The sequence below is a fragment of the Ruditapes philippinarum genome, unplaced genomic scaffold (assembly GCF_026571515.1).
Source record: "Ruditapes philippinarum isolate M1 unplaced genomic scaffold, ASM2657151v2 ctg6551_1_1_1_1, whole genome shotgun sequence".
Lineage (NCBI taxonomy): Eukaryota > Metazoa > Mollusca > Bivalvia > Venerida > Veneridae > Ruditapes > Ruditapes philippinarum.
Genome location: NW_026862494.1, coordinates 927 through 21,637, shown reverse-complemented (window position 1 = coordinate 21,637; position 20,711 = coordinate 927). Strand labels below are relative to the sequence as shown.

The 20,711-nt window shown below is 33.2% G+C and overlaps 2 protein-coding genes across 2 annotated transcripts; both read right to left on the bottom strand.

Annotated features, from left to right (window-relative positions):
- Window positions 1-577: 577 nt before the first annotated feature.
- Window positions 578-11,644, bottom strand: LOC132719278 (uncharacterized). Its single transcript, XM_060703034.1, has 2 exons — window positions 11,467-11,644; window positions 578-4,169 (listed from the first exon to the last, which is right to left on the bottom strand). Exon 2 carries the CDS (start codon window positions 4,151-4,153, stop codon window positions 1,529-1,531), a length of 2,625 nt encoding a protein of 874 aa, XP_060559017.1. The 5' UTR covers window positions 4,154-4,169; window positions 11,467-11,644; the 3' UTR covers window positions 578-1,528.
- Window positions 11,645-12,840: 1,196 nt separating this feature from the next.
- Window positions 12,841-19,992, bottom strand: LOC132719277 (cAMP-regulated D2 protein-like). Its single transcript, XM_060703033.1, has 6 exons — window positions 19,750-19,992; window positions 18,548-18,668; window positions 17,702-17,891; window positions 15,745-15,875; window positions 14,913-15,093; window positions 12,841-14,500 (listed from the first exon to the last, which is right to left on the bottom strand). Exons 1-6 carry the CDS (start codon window positions 19,911-19,913, stop codon window positions 13,692-13,694), a joined length of 1,596 nt encoding a protein of 531 aa, XP_060559016.1. The 5' UTR covers window positions 19,914-19,992; the 3' UTR covers window positions 12,841-13,691.
- Between the last annotated feature and the right edge of the window lie 719 nt (window positions 19,993-20,711).

Genomic DNA, 20,711 nt, shown 5'->3' with positions numbered 1-20,711 from the left:
CCATACAAAAGTGCGGACACTGGTACAAAAGAGATAAAATTGACATAATATGTTTATTTTGTTTACTAAATATGTGGATTTCAACTAAAGTTTTTTTTGTTTTTTTTAAAAAGGACGCTTGTTTGAGTTAAATGAGGCGCTGCCTACATGTACATGCAACAAATTTAAAAACATTACATGATTTACAGGAGCAAAACAAATACACATAGCAAAATAATTTGACATGGTCAAGGGGCTTAGAATGACTAAAACTATCAAATTGCAATTATTAATCAATTCACGTCATAAATACCATTTTGCCCTTGCTAATATGATCAATATCCGAGGCATTATGTGCATTTAATATCCGTGCACTTTGAAAAAAATGCAATATTAATTATAAAGTAGTTCGCTAGTGCAAATTGTTTGTTTATTTAAGTATTTTTATTTTTTTTTTCAACTTAACCAAGTAAAATTTTTGTAAGAAATGTTGCGCATGTCTGTAATTTAAACCGTTTGTTTTGTGTGTTTTTTTTATAGTTTTAATCAAACGTACACCGTATTATAATTCCAGGGTAAAAGATACAAAGGTATATAATCGTGTATATAATGTTTATTTCATTCAAGTGCATGATATGTAAGCAAACAAAATGAACATAATTCAAAATAAACGCATAATTATATAGCAGAACATTTCTGGTCAAAATGTTCATATAAAACATAAAGAAATGTAAATAAATAATGTTTATCACATACCCGTGCCGATTTTGCGACACTGTAAAAACGATACCACACGGTCGTGCATATAATTATTTTGTCTCAAAAGACGTCATTTGCATTATACAAACATAGTGTAAAGACGTGCTAAATGTTAGCGTTACACTATATAATACAAAATGATTCTTTTTCCCCCATTTAAAACTGTCTTTATTTTGGGTCTGTGATAAATGAAATATTATAATCTTGTTCATTAGTAATAGTTATAGTACATGAAACGAGTTAGTTACGAGGATATAACACTTATATATTTATTTTATTTTATTCCATTTTTTTTTATTTTTTTTTTTTGCTACTGGGAATGGTCGTTACCACTGCCCCATTGGAGCCTCTATGAAAAAGAAACTGCATTGATATATACAAGGTGCGAAAAAAAACTCAACCGATATATAACAGTTGAGTTTTTTTCCTATATGAATCAATGAAAAACTGTACTGTTATATATCAATACAGTTTTCAAATGCTCATTGAAGTGTACTGAGTATAATGGGTTAGTAAGAACAAAGGAAAAATTCCAAACCATGCGATAACTGCATTTATTGAACTCCTTGAATAAAATAAAAATATGCTCGGGGCTCGTATAATATTATTTTATTCAACTCGTTCAATAAATTCAGTATTAAACTTACACCCATTCAATATCCTCTACAGTATTATACAATAATGATACAAGGACTGAATCTAACAGTCAACACGGACAAAACTAGATCCGCTAGTCTCTGAAAATAAACGCAACGTTTTTACAAAAATAAAATAAAAATACCTAACAAAGTTATTCATTCATATGGTAGTACTCTAATATAGATTCTTCAATCTTTCTCTCCTCTATCTCTCGAACTAAATCCGAATTCGAATTAGCAAAGGCAATCCCAATTAACTGAGGAATGACACCGACAACTACGATAAAGATCACGTGCATAACTTCGGAAATTTCCGATGTGGGGCCACTGGCGTAATTTGACGAAACGCTCAATGTAATATTAACAAAAGCTATCATAAGGGACACTCTATAGAGCAAGGCGAGGAATTGTATATGCACCGGGCGATGCTTTTGCACCAAATAATCAAATAGACCTTTCGGGATCCCATAAACGTGGTTTTTCTTCCTTAATTTGCACGTTTGATGAAAATCCCGGTTTAGAGTCAATTCTGGGGAGTTGTCATTCAATACTGTTCCATTAATGTTTATTCCTTTCAAAGTCTCACATTTAATATTTGAAATATTTATGTAGCCATCTTCTAGAGTGACGCGGAAAGGTTCTTCTGATAACTTTTTAGATATATCAATCGCAGATGTCAGCAACTCGGCATAAACGTCACTGAAGTTTCTGATCTTCTTGATAAAATAATAAAGGACAATGACAATGAAGAACAGATATCCGAATGAAACTGAGGGGTAGATTATAACCGCAATAAAGCACAATGAAAGTATTTGTGTTATCAGCCCTACGCTTGCAATAAACATCAGGCACACTATGTAAGCCAGCAGGGTGAACATACAAGACACAGTTAATACCCCAACAACAATGAATGGCTTGTTGCTAAAGATAAAAGAAAGAACCCTGCCTTGATCTCGCAAATATCGAAGAGACTTAATAGCACCCTTAACCATAACAACTAGGAAAAAAAAGAACGGTGTTCCGTAATAAAGAATACAGACAGCAATTTCAATAACACAAAATGCAAAGTAAAACGGCAAAACAAATATACAAAAAACGCAGAAACAAAACTGTGTTTGCTCATTAATGCAAGATATTCTCCTTGTTTGAATACGCCAAACTCGAGTCCAGAATTTCGTTGTAAACAGAAGACAAAAACTACATTTCATAAGAGAAGCCCCTTTGGTGTATCCTGTTTCTAACTGCTCTTGTTCAATTTTTATCTTTGACATTCTTATTATTTCTTTGTAGCCAAAGAAAAGAGGGGATGGTATGTACAGGTTTGAATTTGGTAAGCCGTCCTCAACCACTTGCTTTACACAGCGAGGTAACACAAGAAACAGTATGCTGAAAGCGTAATAAATGATGCTAATGATTAACCCTCCTCCAAGACCAGGGACAAAAGTTTTATATTCATTCCTTGGATCATACCATGTTGCGTGAAACCCCATGGGTGTACCAGCTTTGATTATGTCTTCTACAGAAATCTTTTTAAACCACAAGCCAAAGCCTGTACTAAACCACGCAACTTCGATAAAAATTATTGAAGGTGCAATGAGAACAAGTAATAATCGACGTAGCCGTGAAGTGAAAATTGGATACTTATCATACATTCCAAAAATTTCAAAACTGAACAAATCGTAAAATGTCAAAGGAGACTGTTTCCCATCCGCGTAAATCCAACTGTTTTCGTCTTCAATTAGTTGGAAACCCTCAACACTTCTGTCATTATTAAAGACACTTTCACTTCCTATTGCCGCATCTCGTTTAGATAGCCATGCAAAAAACTTGAATAATGGTATTGGAATAAATGCAATTATCAAAAAAGTTAAAACTGCAGGCAAATGTGATGTTTGTGTCCAGGTGTGCATGCCAGGGATTTCCCCCTCGGGACATGAAGACCTATATTCTTCTAAACTATAGTCAAAATGTACTGTACAACATTTGTAACGTATGTAAGAACATGGATACAGTAAATACTGTGCAGCATAGTACCTGAGAGTGCCACGTAGATTGTAATCAGCAACAAGATAGCAAAAATAACTTTCACGATATTTTAAAAACTCGTTTACTTGTTCATTCGATTTGACTAACGATTTAAGAGCTTCTGCAATTAAATTCGACGTGTTACTTGTGCCTAATGTTAGATCACAGCTTCCGGTTACATTAAGTGCAATATATGGAATATGAATAGTTTTTGCATCAAGAAGACCAAAGCTGAGGAGTCCATAGTCTAAATTCCACGATATAAACGGAAGAGGTCCAACTGATGTATTATATGTCCAAAACCACCGTAAACCTTGAAACACTTCTTTTGCAGAAGAATGTTCTTGTTTTGGAATGAATGATATATTGAATTGAACAAAATGCGGTTCATTTTGAAGAAGTTTGCCCTGGAAGTACCGGATACTTCGATCCTCTACCGATATTTCACATTCGGGTATGTCGTTACTTTGTGTCTCACTTACTTCTAATCCAATCTCTTTGTTTTTATGCAAAGCATCTGATGGAGTTATTTGTTTAGCGTTTAACCTGTTTGCATCATCAAATTCTTCACTCCTTTGATCAAATTCTAATACATCCGTATTTCCTGGTAAACTGATTTCTGAATCTTTTAGCTGCTTCGCTCCAGTGATTTTGTTGACGCTTTCAAGTGTAGCATTGCTACGTTTTATGTAAGTTGATGGTAGCGCTGCAACTAAGCATCCTACCAACAGCAGCCCAAGCAAGATATGCATTTTCAGATGTTTTATCCTGCAAAAAATAAGCATAAATTGAATTGGTTAAGCAGGGTGATACAGATTATGTACTTGATGTTTTGGTATAGAAGACGAGTATCAATATGAACGTTGAGTTTTATTCAGATAACAGAACATACAATAAGTGTTGCGGCCAATCACCGTTGTGTCTACAAAATGTTTATTTCACATTTCATTAAATTAACAGCAATAGTTTTAAATTGTGCCTTTCAGAAAAAGGAAGTGACTTGTAAAATTTTAACGGATACGATTTTAAGAAACGCCCAGACATTGTAAATATTAATATGTTTTATGTCGTTTTTTTTTTCAATTATTTAAGTAAAATTATTTTTCCAACATAGTCACTTTAAAAGAACAAATGATAATAAATGCAACATATATGTTTAACTTATTTTTTCCGTGTTAGTTCACGGCAGCTTCTGGAGCTCGGAGACTGGATCGAAAAGGAATTTGCAGAAGCGTGCTCGGTTTATATACCCAGTCTACTAAGGATGCGCGAACGAGATTGAATGACTTGTTAGGAGGAGGAGCCAAATATACAGGTCATTGCAAAAATACTGTGACGTATAGTGTAAAAATAAAGAGTTTAAACTTAAGCGCTTAAACTGAATATTATACGAATTCTATGACATTGTTAAAAAAATATTTGTTTTTCATATTATGAATTTTCATTGGCCAGAGACCTTATTAAAAATAAAATTCTATTCTGTTCTGTAACAATATAAATTGAAATCGTTTGTCGAGTTATTCATGACATTTCGTTTCGTCACAAAAAGCTATAAAAAAAGTTGAAAACACTGATGAAAAACAACCCTAGTTGTGTTGCAATACAAGGATTTTTCTTTTTTGTTCTTTTTTTCTCATTCACAAAACTACACAACACGACGTATTCTCTGTCTAATAATATGTCACAATACAAGTTGTATAAATACAGACACTTGTGTATACGTGGTGCAATTTGATATAATTTGATATAATTTGATACATTTGTGATGCATGTTAAATTCATTTAAAATGGCTTGGTTTGTTTATGCCGCGACACTACAGTTTTTTCGTGATTTAATATAAGTTACATATTATGTCATGTCAATTACCTATAGCTACCTGCACCCGTACAGTATATGGTATGTAAGTTTATTTCCAATAGAAACACCCTGTTAGTTTGTTCCCAAAATGAAATTTTCCATATTCACCACTCTTAGGGTAGTGTTAACTTAGACGAAAACACGTCAATTTCATTTACAGAAAAATCGTTATTTTTTGCACGGATGAAGGCATCTAGCCGAAACACTTACATTAAATAATTACAGAATGGTCGTGTTTGTGTGTCGTTTTTGTTACTTACAAAACAGACAATTATTTTTTCAAATATGCGGAATTATGAAGATTAAATATTTGCTCGTTTCGTGTATAAATCGTTCGTAACTCTTTTAAATTTCAGTATTATAGGGAGTAGATGTCGCAAAATTGTAATATCGATACAAAGCAACTAAATTAACCGACAACCGATCTTTGTTAAACTTACAAAAGAAACAATCGGGTTTATTTCATTCAGGATACTTTCCTTACGTAACTGCTGCATTCTAAAAATGTTATAAAGACTAAGGTGTAGACATAACGTAGATTTATTTTACCACCCTTAAGCACTTATTGTAAGGATTTCATGCTGAATCGCCTGGGAATCGAACCCGGTTCACAGCCCAACGGTTTCTACCTATTGATTTTACCAGACGGTTACAAATATGACGTGAACAGATGAGCTACCAACCTGTATCTTAATAAAGTCTATTCAAACCGAAATGTATTCATCCCGAAATCTCTTTCCTTTGAAGTATTATCTATATCAGTTATAAAAGTCACAGCGTCGGGTTGTGCTATTGCCAATAATAAATGCTATTTTTAGCAAGTAATTTAATTCTATTTTAATGTCACCAGCTTATTTTATGACTACATATCAACTGAGATTACCATGGTTATGTAATAGTTATAGTATATGAAACGAGTTAGTTACGAGGGTATAACACTGGCTGGGGCGACATCAAGGGGTGTTTCTGCTAAAAAATGGCGAGGCCGTTAGGCCGAGACATTTTTTTGCAGAAACATCCCGAGATGTCGCCCCAGCCAGTGTTATACCCCCATAATTAACGAGTTTCATATACTATAACTGTTTTATCGCAATGGCATAATGTTTTCTTTTTTTGTAAAAGAAACAAAATAAATAAATTAATCGTTAGCTACATTACAGTTATTTATCATAAGGCAGTTTTTCAAGTTGTTTTCGCTGCCGCAAAAAAAAATATACAAAAGACATCCAATATTGACCTTTTCGAAAACCTAGCTAAACACCGTTTTCCGGTACGTTACCGTTTTAGCTCTGGGGAATTACATCAAATGAAGTACATAACACAGTTACGTGATATTTCGATTTTTCTATCATTATTTAACCGTTTAAGGTGAAAAAATTGATGTTTTTGAAAATTATCAATATTCCTTTAATATCTATTCCAAATTATTCAAAAAAATAAATTGTTTATAATGAAAATCAATAAAATTCAAACAGACGTAGTGGAATCTTCCATAATAAATAAGGTTATTTTGTGCGTTAACTTGTGTATTTACTTTATTTTTTGTATGGAATTATTCATACAATGATATCTAATTATTTTCTTATAAAGAAATAATTACTTTATTTCAATTTGATTTTAAAAAAGGCCGAAAACATCGAGTTCGCTATTACACTCCATTGGGTGAATTCCCCAGAGCTATGTACAGAAAGTACCGGAAAACGGCGTTTAGCTAGGTTTTCGAATTCGTGAATAAGAGGCGGATTGTATATACTGTTACCAAGATTGATTTAAGATTAAAGGGCTTTTTTCATTTCATTAATTATCTTTGTTTATATTTTTCATTGTATTTATATATTTATTTTATTTTATTTTATTGATTTCATTTTTTATTATCTTATGGGTTTTTTTTGCTACTGGGAATGGTCGTTACCACTGCCCCATTTGAGCCTCTATGAAAAAACTGTATTGATATATACAAGGTGCGAAAAAAACTAGACCGATATATAACAGTACAGTTTTTTTCCAATATGAATCAATGAAAAAACTGTACTGTTATATATCAATACAGTTTTGAAATGCTCATTGAAGTGTACTGAGTATAATGGGTTGGAAAGAACAAAGGAAAAGCTCACAGCCATGCGATAAAATAATGTAAACATTGTACTATGGAACAGAATTAGTGCATTTATTCCATCTTGCTTTATGATATCGGGACTTACATTATGCTTGCTTCTATACTTCTTTATGACAATGAAAACCTGCGTTTTGCTGAATTCAATCATGCCTTGTGATTACTGAATGCACTTTCATGTAATTGCAACCTTATGTGTTCCCTACTAAACACATATTTTAATATGCTATATGTTTAATTGCATCTTTTATTAAGGACAACGTATTATGTTTGGTGTTTAAGATAACATTCTTTGCTTGTTCTTGATATAACTATATGTAACATGGTAAGTTTCTGTCAGTACCTTTATTTGCTATAAACCTGCCACTTATATTGTCGACATTATGTCACAATAAATTATTAATTTTGATCAATAATTGGCGAATTTGATGTGTCTTAGCATTCATATGCTTCAATATATTCACTGATTACAAATATAATGCAATACATGATCAATGCGCATCGACAACGAAGATGACAACGATAGCGATATTATAGTCGCATGTGACAGTATGCACTAAGCAGTTGGCAGAAAGCATAATGCGAGTTGCAATAATTTGTGTTCATATTATGACAGCAGGTGTCGCTTTGTCGGTACATCCCGTTATTTTCCGGATGATCCCGTATTTTGGCACGTGGAGTAAAACAAAGTTACGTCCACTTTATACAGGGGCGTATACAGATCAGTGTTATTTGGGGACTGACATGTAAAGGGAAAATTTACTGAAAAACAAGAGAACTTGATGCGACTGACGAAAAGTGCGTGTTTTTGAAGATTCCGCCAGCATGTGGAAAAAACATGTTATAGATGTCTCTAATAACTCATCCTACAAGTGGCAACTCACCTCTTATACAATTGTTTACACTTCTTTTTGAACGAGCAGGTGTGATACTAGTAGTCGTATGAGCAATAGTGAAATTGAATTTTAAGATATACTATGCTCAAACTTACGGTGGCACAAAGGTGACATGTGTGTGTTTTTATTTATCTCGTGCGCACGAGATACTGTGTCGTGGCCACGGGTTACTAAGTCGTGGCCACGAGATAGTTAAGTCATGGGAACGAGATACTATGTTGTGGCCACGAGTTACTAAGTCGTGGCCACGAGATAATCAAGTCGTGGGAACGAGATGACTAAGTTGTGGCCACGAGTTACTAAGTCTTGGCCACGAGATAAATAAGTCGTTAGAACAAGTTACTATGTCGTGGCCACGAGAAAGTTTAGTCGTGGCCACGAGAAAGTTAAGTCGTGCGAACGAGATAAATAACCAATCAAATTACACTATTTATATGAATTTTCCTAACAAGGATGCCCCTACTTCTCCTGTTCGTAAAAGTGCCATTTATAAAAGTTATTGATTGGTCAAAGATTTAGCGTCATTGTGACCCTGATTTCTGACCAAATTGCCTAAAAATTATTAGGTGTCATCTACTGATCTTTTTGAGGTTATATAAACTTAGTCAAAATTAATGTCTGATTTATGGGCCTTATGATCCTAAAGACATGTATCAAGTTCAAAGTGAACACTTTAGTATTTTCAAAGATTAATGTTGCACGTAAATCTTTAAACAGTAATTTTCTAAGTTTAAAAAATCATGGTGTAATCTGATTTAATTATCTAGTCTGCACGACTTAGTTATCTCGTTCCCACGACTTAAACGGCTTAGTAGCTCGTGGCCGTGACATAGTATCTCGTGGCTACGATATAGTATCTCGTTCCCACGACTTAACTATCTCGTGGCAACGAATAAGTAACTCGTGGCCACGACTTAGTACAGTACAAACTTAATTTTTTTCCTGTAAAATAAAATAAATATGTGTGCTTTAAATCCTTTACACTGTAAGTGGGCAGTATGAATATACATGTATAGTGTTATTACAAAAAAAAATATGGAAGTTTCTTTTAAAGACAGGCACAACTTTACTTGACCCGTAATAAGAAAAGCAGATTCCTATACATTATGTGTATGTGTTTTTATTTAAATAAAACATATTTAGTAAGAATTTTATAGATTTCATTAAATTTCTGTGATAAAAATATCTTACTGAAAAATGTGCATAGTATATCATTAAGCACAAATGTATGTGAATGTGGTGGTGTGTGCGGGATGTCTGATCTATAATCAGACACACATATGCCCAACATTTGAGCCGCGTCACGACAAAACCAACGTAATGGGTTTGCGACAAGCATGGATCCAGACCAGCCTGCAACTCTCTTTCCAACTCTTTTACAAGTAGAGAAACTGATAGCGAACAGCATGGATCCTGATCAGACCGCGCGGACGCGCTGGCTGATCTGGATCCATGCTGGTCGCAAACCCATTATGTTGGTTTTGTCGTGACGCGGCTCATTTGTAATTGACTATGCACATGTTACAAAAATAAACAACTTCCTTCTTTCCTTATTATACATGTATATTTTAATGTGTTACATACCTATTCGCCACTATTAGTGACTCTGAGACATTTATTAAGTTAAAAGGCCAATAATTTTTGCTTTTTAATGTCCAAGTCATTAGATAAAGACCTTCGCAGTACCTAGGCCGGTGCTTAACAACTGGATGACAGCATAATATGTTTTGGTAAGGGAGTACACTAAGAAGACTATTGCATGAAACTGACACGTATATATTCCATCCCAGCTCATGAACGTATATTTTGGGGTAGGTGCAGCCCTTGAGCCAGGGTCTGAACCCGCCACTGTACGTATAACTGCCCCATTGAATAACTGTTTACGAGCATATTTTTTCAATAAGACTGTATACATATATACAATTATATTGCATAATCCTTTACTTCTTGTATTTATAGCTCTATTCTTTCAACTGCAATTTATGTATTAAGCGCTTACTACGTATTTTATTTATATATACATGTACGCAGTATCTATACGGAAAATTCCGATGATAGGCGAATCGTGGAAAAATTCTGTTGATATCGATAACAGAGTTCTCGCCCCTTAACAGTTATAGTTTAAATTGTTTATCATAATGTAAGATGATCAAACATAATCCACAAAGCCTCGGACACCGAGCTTTATTAAGCATAAACACTGAATAATGGATATAAGCGAATCCATCAGGGAACAAAAAATAGTCAATTTTAAATGACTTCTACATAAAAGTAACACAAAAAAACTAAACCGTAAATGGTTTGTATAGAGCATGAAGAAAGGTAACTTATACATAAAGGTATATGACGTTAACATTTTAGTATTCCAAATGGCTTGTTCCAGTTTCATAGTTATCACTCAATGAAAGAATTGGTCACTACGAAATGTTTGAATGAAATAATGAAAAATGGAATCCAGCATAATGCAAAGTTTAAATATCATAAAGCAAGATGGAATTAAGCATAATGCAAGTTCTAATGTCATGTAGCAAGATAGAATTAAGCATAATGCAAGTTCCAATGTCATCAAGCAAGATGGAATTAAGCATAATGCAAGTTCCAATGTCATCAAGCAAGATAGAATAAATGCATTAATTCTGTTCCATATTGTACATACAATTCAACGTTACCAACTCAACACAGATATTTTTTTTTTGAAATTGCAATAAAGGAAGAAAACTGATAAAAATGTATTTGAGTAATTCTATATACTCCTTATTAGATAAAAATATTCAACGTGAAAACGTGAACGATACAACATTTCATCATCTTTGTATACATTTTAGAATTTTTATATTTATAAGATGATGGTTACCCGTGTTGGAATAAACTCTAAAACTATATTTTCTTTAATCGTTTTTTTATCGATGAGTTTTTTTGTATAAATTAGTACTCTTCAAAAATGTTTTTATTCAAATCTGAATAAATAGTTTAAAAGAAATTTTATAAATGCAATATCCTTTTTGGTCTTAAACAAACGCTGGCTATTAATAATTATGTAAAAAATCCATAGTAATTGTTGTCTGTATACGCTATTGTGGATTCAGTAAAATATGATAATATAAACAACTATCTTTAAGTATCATACAAGGCTAATTTGTAAAATACTTTTATATGTTTACATACATACATGTAAGAACAATATATAAAAAAACTTACCGTATACTAATATAAACTGTTTTCCTACTCCAATGTGATACTAAGTTGAACACTGAAATATGTCAAGTAATTTGGGCGTTTAAACTGATGACTGAAGTAAAAACTCTTATCGGCGCTTTATTTCAACCCGGAAGAAAAAGTCACCGAACACCCTATTTAAAGTTGTGGAACCTTAATTTGAGCCGTGTCATGACAAAACCAACATAATGGGTTTGCGACCAGCATGGATCCAGACCAGCCTGCGCATCCGCGCAGTCTGATCAGGATCCATGCTGTTCGCTTACCAACTCTATTACAAGTAGAGAAAATGATAGCAAACAGCATGGGTCCTGATCAGACTTCGCAGATGCGCAGGCTGGTCTGGATCCATGCTGGTCGCAAACGCATTACGTTGGTTTTGTCGTGACACGACTCAATTTATGTAGTACGTGTAATTGAATCGATAAACGAGATTTAAATCAAATAACAATCTTTCTTTAAATTCACGAATATGGCACATGTACGTTTAATACTTCCGCAAACTTCCGCTAATAAATAAATCACGAAAAAAGGTAAAAGGAAGGGGAAATTAACAAATAAATTACTGCATTAAAAGGGGCGTGCCTATCCTCCATTTACTCTTCAGAAAGTGTTCCTATAACAGCAAGATAAAAAGCCTACATTACAACCATCACTGTTTAAGCATATAATTTTTGTTAAATTCTTGTTATTCAAAAAGATTCATCCCGTTTTCAATGAATTTATAAAAGACGAAACTGCCCTCATCCCCTTCCCCTCCTCAAAAATACTATCGTGGAATAAATGCTAAATAACTCAAAAGCTGAAACAATTTATGTAATTGTTTAATTGTTGGTAGTGTTATTTTTGAGATAGATACCTCGACGAGCCAAAGTTCTTTATGACTAAATGAAAGAAAACAATGTATAAAATCATAGGTTCTCCACCTCCGATTCATGTGGGGAAGTTGGTAGTTTCTAGCGTACGTCAGGTAAGTACTGTTAAAACATGCAAACGCATAGGTACGTGTATTAGTACGTGCCCCGTCTGAAACTCGAACTTATCGTTTGTAAACTCACTGTATAATTTATTGCGAGTCTAAATACCATATTACTTCAAGTATGAGGAACATCGAATATGTAAGTGAGTACTATTTTGATGTAAAAAAGAAAGAATCTATTACTTGCTACACTCAGACAAAGCACGCACGAACACACAAGACAACAACAACAACAATAAACGCGCAAACAACAACCAATTCATCAATGTTGAAACTTTGATTAATACCCTGGCCGAGTATCTTTTATAAAAGAGTTTTCTTGTTATTATTACGGAAGACGAATAAAAGATTACAAAACCCCCTTAATATTCTTTACATGACATTTAAGTCACCTTGGTCGGTAAACAAATCCAAATTTCGTCTGTACATACTCCATTTAAAGGCACGCTACATTTTACATTATGAATGTTATACGTTTGCACGAAGTTCAGTTTATTCATTATAATATATACGTGTATTATGTTTCATTCATTTGACAGGATTAGCATATATTTTAATTTTAATAAATAAACGACATGAGGAACTTTTGTTGGATAAATAAAGGTCTAAATATTAACTTACCACGCTTAATGCCTTAAATGGACTTCCCCATCTATCAACCTGGACAAAACCATTCATTATTTTAGGGATAAATTTTATGAGGAATACAAAAACTGAACAAGTGCAGTACAAACGCGGACGTTCCGGCTGATCTGAGTCTGCATTGGTGGCATGGAGTGAATCTTTTGATGTCAGCAGGCACATGTTTATGAAAATAAGATAAAATAAAATTTCATAAAGAAACAAAGGAGAATTTAATTTATGACATTTTAATCTTTTTTAAACAGTTTGTTATCATATTATAGTTTCGAGTGGGATCTAAAACGTATGTATTCATAACTAAAATGTAAACATGTACAGAAGATACTGAAACTTATCTACGTTTGATTTATACCCAAAAACCCTTTGGGTGGGGCCAATTTTGACAGGGCTTTTATTTGAACAAACTTGGTAGACACCCACTAGATGTTTCATGCCAAATAATGTAAAATCGAAAACAGTATTTCAATATACAGTAAAATCCTACAGAATGCAAGACTCATCACTAATGCCACTATTTATCAATTTTGTATGTTACTTTGTAAAATGTTAGTGATGTAATAACAGCACTCTGTGAGAAATACATTATTCAAATAAAGTAGCCAACGTCATCCCAGAAATCACAAAAGTTTTTCCTATATTCATCTAATAACTCGCTTTTTGGTGTCTTGAAATGCATAATTGTCGTCTGTTTTATATCATAATTTGGCCAATTTAAGTAAACCGGATGGGGCCCTGTATTGGGATTTGATGTATAAGCAAAATTTGACCAGTATGATATAAGTTCCGTAGATAACCGTTCCTCTTCCGGACTTAAATGAAAGCCACCCAGATGTGCTGTGTGAAAAACGAACGGCAGCTCTACACCATGGCAATCATGACCTTCACAAAAAGTAAAATTATACCACGCCCCTTTCGCTGAAAATGGATGGTTAAAGATATACAAATGTATAGAAGAATGTCCGAACGTTTGCAATGACCGACTCACGTTTCTAGCTGTGCACGTGAAAATCAGATCAGTTGACAAATTTTGTAGTGTATCACGGCAGTCACGTGATTTTACAGGAGGATATTTAGCCAATAATTTAAGAGCTTTTATAGGATCGGCGAGTAACAAAATTCCAAGATAAGTTTCTAATCCCATCGTTTCCTTAAATGCTTCATATACAAAAATCCTCGTTTCCTCGCTCACTGTCCCAATCAATAAAGGAATGTTCTCAAACTTTCCACTTTGTGCAGCGGTTACTGGTTCCATTTTGACTTCGTCACCGTCGACCCATGGACCAATCGGTTCAAACAATTCTAACAAAAAAGGTGACGTCACAACACTCCTCGCCTCGTGCTCTGCAAGAGCGATATCTTCTGCTGATACGTTAAGCAGACATGTTATATCCCCAGCTTTAAAATAGACGATAAATATTAAAAAATATATATCACAGAAATAAACAGTGCTAAATCTTTTCAACATCCTGTAACAATAACAGGCGTTTCCGGGAGTAAGTTAGTTCAATAGTTTACAAAATTTAAACTAGCGCAAAGAATTATGCTAAAATATGCACGATTACACAGACACGTTGATGAAAAAATGGAGTTTATCTTCCTACATTTTTATAATCTTCCTAAGAAAGCGAGATTATGCTCTTTCAGGTGATTTTTAAGACCAGATTACTTCAGAAAAAAAAGATCAGTCTAAGTCAATAGCATGGAACTTAATGTTACGCGGATATATACATGTAATTTTGTTAGGAATTGTCGACGTAAAAAGGGGCCTTTCAAACACTGGCTCATTACAAAACTTTATTAGACTTACCTGGACAATTAACAAACTTGGCGATAAAATCTCCTAAAAATAGAACCTCCTCTTTTGTTTTATAACGAATAGAAAATGGAGAGCTTTGAATAATTGCATTTCGGAATAAACCATCAGCTTTTCCATTAGTCAGATGGATAGCAGTTGATTGAGCCCCTGCCGATTGGCCAAATAATGTCACCTAGAAGTGATGAAAATAAAATATTACGTGTAAAAGCAAAAAGAAGAAGAAGAAAAAAAAACACTTAATTTTATGTTACATGTTAAACAACAACAACAATAACAACAACAAAACAAACAATACAGACCAAAATAATACGGTAGAGCATCAAAAGCTAGTTTAGTTTTATATATAACATCTAAGAACGCAAAAATAATATATTTTTATATAACATGTTAATGCATTAAAACGATAAATTATTTTTATATATTATAACATGTATATGTATAACAATTAAAAGCACATCAAGAAATATAGTTTTATATACCATGTAAAAGCACAAAAAGTGGGACGTATAAACATTTACGAGTATAACAGGAACAAATTTACGTGCTTCTTTCCGTATATATCATAACGTGCAGGCCCTTCTAAAAGTATCAGTTTTTCAATATGACAATTAACAAACGTGCAGGCCCTTCAAAAAGTATCAGTTTTTTAGTATGACAATTAACAGTAAATATTACACCATAATCAATGTCTCATCAGTCAATAATATAGCCTCGAAAGTTATAGTAAAAACTGATTACTAGTAAAATAAAACACTTATGTATGAAAATTGCAAGATATTGTAGACAGCACGGAAGATAATAATTCGCTATTGAAATACATTACCTTCCTCGGATCCCCACCAAAGGCCTCGATATTATCTTTAACCCACTGTAATGCAAGACGTTGATCTTTAATCCCATAATTCCCTTTAGCATCCCTAGGGCCATCTCCTGTTACAAGAAATCCAAAAGCCCCTGAAAATATAAACATGTAAAAATAGAATCTGGTATTCAGGGTTGAAATTATGAGTGAGTAAAACTTTCTTTAAAATTTATATACAGTTATAAACAAAACGATTAAACACATTTTTCATCGAAGCATATATGAATGGATGGCCAAAAGCACATGCTTAAATGAATGACTTGGCGATCACTGCAAAGAAAGGGAAGATAATAATGTTGCTACGATTATGAAGCTTGTCACCGACACTTTGCTTTAAGAAAGTACGACAACGTGACCTTTAATACGACTGAAATTGACACCTAATGACCTAAAAAAATTAAGAAATATGGACCTAATGACCTTAAAGAATGAAGAAATATGAACCTTATGATCTTAAAGAGTGAAGAAATATGAACCTAATAACCTCAAAGAATGAAGAAATATTAACCTATTGACCTTAAAGAATGAAGAAATATGAACTTAATGACCTTAAAGAATGAAGAAATACGAACCTAATGACCTTAAAGAATGAAGAAATATTAACATATTCACCTTAAAGAATGGAAAAATATGTACCTAATGACCTTAAAGAATGAAGAAATGTGAACCTATTGACCTTAAAGAATGAAGAAATATGAACCTAATGATCTTCAAGAATGAAGAAATATGAACCTAATGACCTTTAAGAATGAAGAAATATGAACCTTATGACCTTAAAGAATGAAGAAATATGAACCTAATAACCTTAAAGAACGAAGAAACAAACTCAGTGCACGCACACACATGGATGCAAAAACCCTTGATGTCTTGATAGGAATGACCAAATAAACCCATAGAATGAAGTAATAATCCTTGTTGAATAATTAAACCCGAATATTTACAGAGGTAAAGAGATAAGGGTAATTTAACTATATATATATATGTACAAGAACAAATCAATTAGATGTACACAAAAAAATGAATCTCGCAGACTGACAAAAAGTGAATAAATAAACCATATACATTGACAATAATGAATAAGTAAACCATTTATATTGGCAATAATTGATGAATGGAATATTTACATTTACAATAATGCTTAAATAAACAAAGTACATGTATATTTACAAGAATGAATAAATAAATTAAATATACTGACAATATTTAATTAATAAACTATGAATATTGACAATAATTAATAAATAAACCATTTACATTTACAAGAATGAATAAATAAACAGTGTAAATTTGCAAGAATGAAATAACTTTTTTTTCACCGTAAATTTATATAGTTTTGCATCGGTTAACTTGAGACCAGTTAAATATTTTTAAATGAGGAAATAATAGGTTGTTTTGAGTGGCAGTTTAAATTTAACATTTCTATTGTAGTTGAAGGTAAAACATTCGTTTTGTATTATATTGCACAAAGAGATTTGAATAAAACATATGAGCCGCGTCACGACAAAACCAACGTAATGCGTTTGCGACCAGCATGGATCCAGGCCAGCCTGGGCATCCGCGCAGTCTGATCAGGATCCATGCTGTTCGCTATCAGTTGCTCTACTTGTTATAAGGTTTGTAAAAGCGAACAGCATGGATCCTGATCAGACTGCGCGGATGCGCAGGCTGGTCTGGATCCATGCTGATCGCAAAGCCACTATGTTGGTTTTGTCGTGACGCGGCTCATATATCCAATTACATGTTAAGTACAGGTATTTCTCTTCCGGATTATTTTTTACACAATAACAATACATTGTATTAGGACAATATACATTACTAAATATGACACTTTTATGACAAAATTGTTCTGTGCGTGATGATGACGAAGCTTATATGTACATCAATTTCTATATATATTAAATAAGCATTAAATAAGTACCCAGTCTGTAATCGACATTCACCAAAATCACGTGTCCTTTACTCACAAAGTCTTCTCCTCTGAAAAGCAGAGACCCGCCGCTTAATTGCACAAAATTCCCGCCATGTATGAAAACCATGACTGGCAGACGACTATCTTTCCTGGCGTTAGCTGGCGTCCATATGTTCAAATACAGGCAGTCCTCTGATACCTCGAAAATAAATGTTTTCATGTAAATAAAACCATGCTAGAATTTTTCGTATCAATGACTTCGTCGTTTTTTTATGTCTGCAAATCTACAATGGTGCTAGTTTAAATGAAATGAATTCAACTTTAATTACTGTAGTAATAAAAAAAAATCTTTTTCGCAGGTTATTTAATTGATAAAAAAGGAAAAAAAATACTTTAAGAAATGATTGCAAGACTATGATGATTAAAGTTCTTTAATTGCGTGAAATTGATTTCGATAACCCTTCATCTATTTGAAGTACATTGTAATCATTACCAGCAAGAGTTCTTTCCCTCATTCTATAAATAAGGGCGTGTCGGGTTGTTGATAATTAGCCAGGCCGCGTAGCTCCCTTGGCCGACTAAAATTACTAATCAGTCTTTTGGAATGATACTTAAAATCGAGGTCCCGTGTATGAGTGCTCTAACACATGGTACGTTAGGGAACCAAGAGAAGCTTCTGGAATTGTGACATCTTATCTAAAATGACTTATATTCTTCTTAAGAAGTCGCCCATATAAATAACCTCAAATATAATGTTGATAATGTATTTGCAAAACTGGTTTTCTGATTTTTGAATGATCTTTTATATTGATATAATTCATAAGTAAAAGATATCAGAAAGCAATAAATATTTACCGTTTTTGGACACAATATTGCTGGATTCATTGAAGCGCATGCTAATTGGTAGCACCCTGCTTTTACTTCCTTTGTATCAAGGACACCCGTCCATGGACGTGGGTTTTCGGGTGGACGCCATCTTTAAAAAGTTATAATAAAAGATGAGTCACAATGGTGTCCGGTATAGTATATGTTTTAATATTTGTGAATGACTTCCTTCGTTTAGTAATGAGTCTATACATAAACATATTAGTTAGAAATCCTCTCTGGCGTGGGTTCGATCCCCGGGAGATGCTTTGGTAGTTTAGCGCGGAGGAAGGTAGTCTAGTACTGGTGTAACTCTCCAGGAACGATGGTTAGGAAACTACCCGCCTATATGACTGAAATACTGTTGGAAAAAGGCGTAAAATGAAAGAAACAAACAAACAGTAAAGGGAATAACCTTGGAAATCAAATACTTTAAAGGTATGTTTGATAGAGCAGAACAATGCGGATCAAAACAGAACGGAAATAAGATTAATTATTTTCACAATGTCTATCTACATATAAACAATATATGAAAACATATTACTTATAAATCACATAACATGTTATGTAATGCTTCTTTAATTTTATTTTATATTAGATAAATTATAACCTGTTGATACAATTCATTACAAATGAACCTGTTAAGTACATGGTATAGCGCTGTATTGCAATTTTGATATTCGATTTTAATCATACCACTGTAGAAAACACTATGTATAAACATTAGCCCAAAAGCGGATGACGTTTGCCTGTTACTGGTACGTATATAAATATTAAAATTAAGAACTCGAATATTTTCTGTTTTGTTATGTAATATAAATAATTTTTATTATGTGTATGTTTTAATACTTGTGTATGCGTTCTACTTTATTAAACAAGGATATTGTTACTGTAAATCAAAGTGTTTGGGGAATTATTGGTATCCCAGTGGTTCAGGTGTCTGCATCCAAACTCAGTGGCCTGTTGGTCCATTCCCTACTGACGACACCTCTCGTGATGCTAGCACTGAATAGTTTCACGAAGCGGACTCGAAAGCAGTTTAAGTGAACTGTCGTTTCAAATGAGTAAAATTAAATGCTATAGTTTACCTTTATCATAATCCACCAGATAAAATAATCTCTTATTCTAATCATAAGTGGAAAATATATACGTTAATTAAATTGATTCAATATAATACTCAAATGATATTTTACCTCAAAGACCCGATCGGCGGCGCTGCATAGGGAACGCCAAGAAATGTCCGACTTTTCGACGTTTGTACACCTTGTATTTTCCCAAATTTCGTTTCCACAATGACGTCATCGTTGTAAAAAAACGCCGCCAACGAAATTATTATAGAATACAAATAACGAAACATTGCACATATAAATATACAATACTTAAATGTTACACTATTAAAGTTAACAAAGGAGGTTTTAATTGAGAAAGGATGTTACAATGATAAACTGATAAAGAGGATACAGGAGGTCATTTGATGAACTATTGATGATAAACGACATTTACTTAAAACTTGAGAAATTCAAAATATGTTACAATTACCTATTTTCCGCTTGTTATGGTTTCTTCAAAGTATTATCAGGTTATCTTAAACATCTAAATATATAAACCCGTGAAAATAGTACTAAAATTGTAACATATGCTACCGACTTGACTATAAGTCTTGGTTCGAATGGGGTAAGGAGTAAGGGTGTTAATCATTGATACTATTTCGGTAAGATTAAAGATTTATATTATCGATAAATCTACATGGTATCATACGTTAGCTGAGGCAGTGTATTATTGTGTGATACTTTTGTTGATTTCAGTTGCAATGATATGCTGGTAGGTGCAGAAGTCATTATGTTCAGTGGTGAACACAAACAACATATCATTGCAACTGAATGTAATGAAACTATCACCCAACAATACACTGCCTTAGCTAAATAAAATGATAGTACCATTCAACTGTTTATTTTCATGGTTAAACATAATGAGAAGAGCACCAAACATCATATTAGTATAACTGAACATAATAACTGTAACACCCCAAAACATATCTTTTAACTCAAAATAATTGTGCTACCACATGCCTGTTTATTTTAAGAACTGAACATAACAACTAATGAATCCGACAATACATTGACTTGGCTTAATAAAATATAATCAGCACACAACA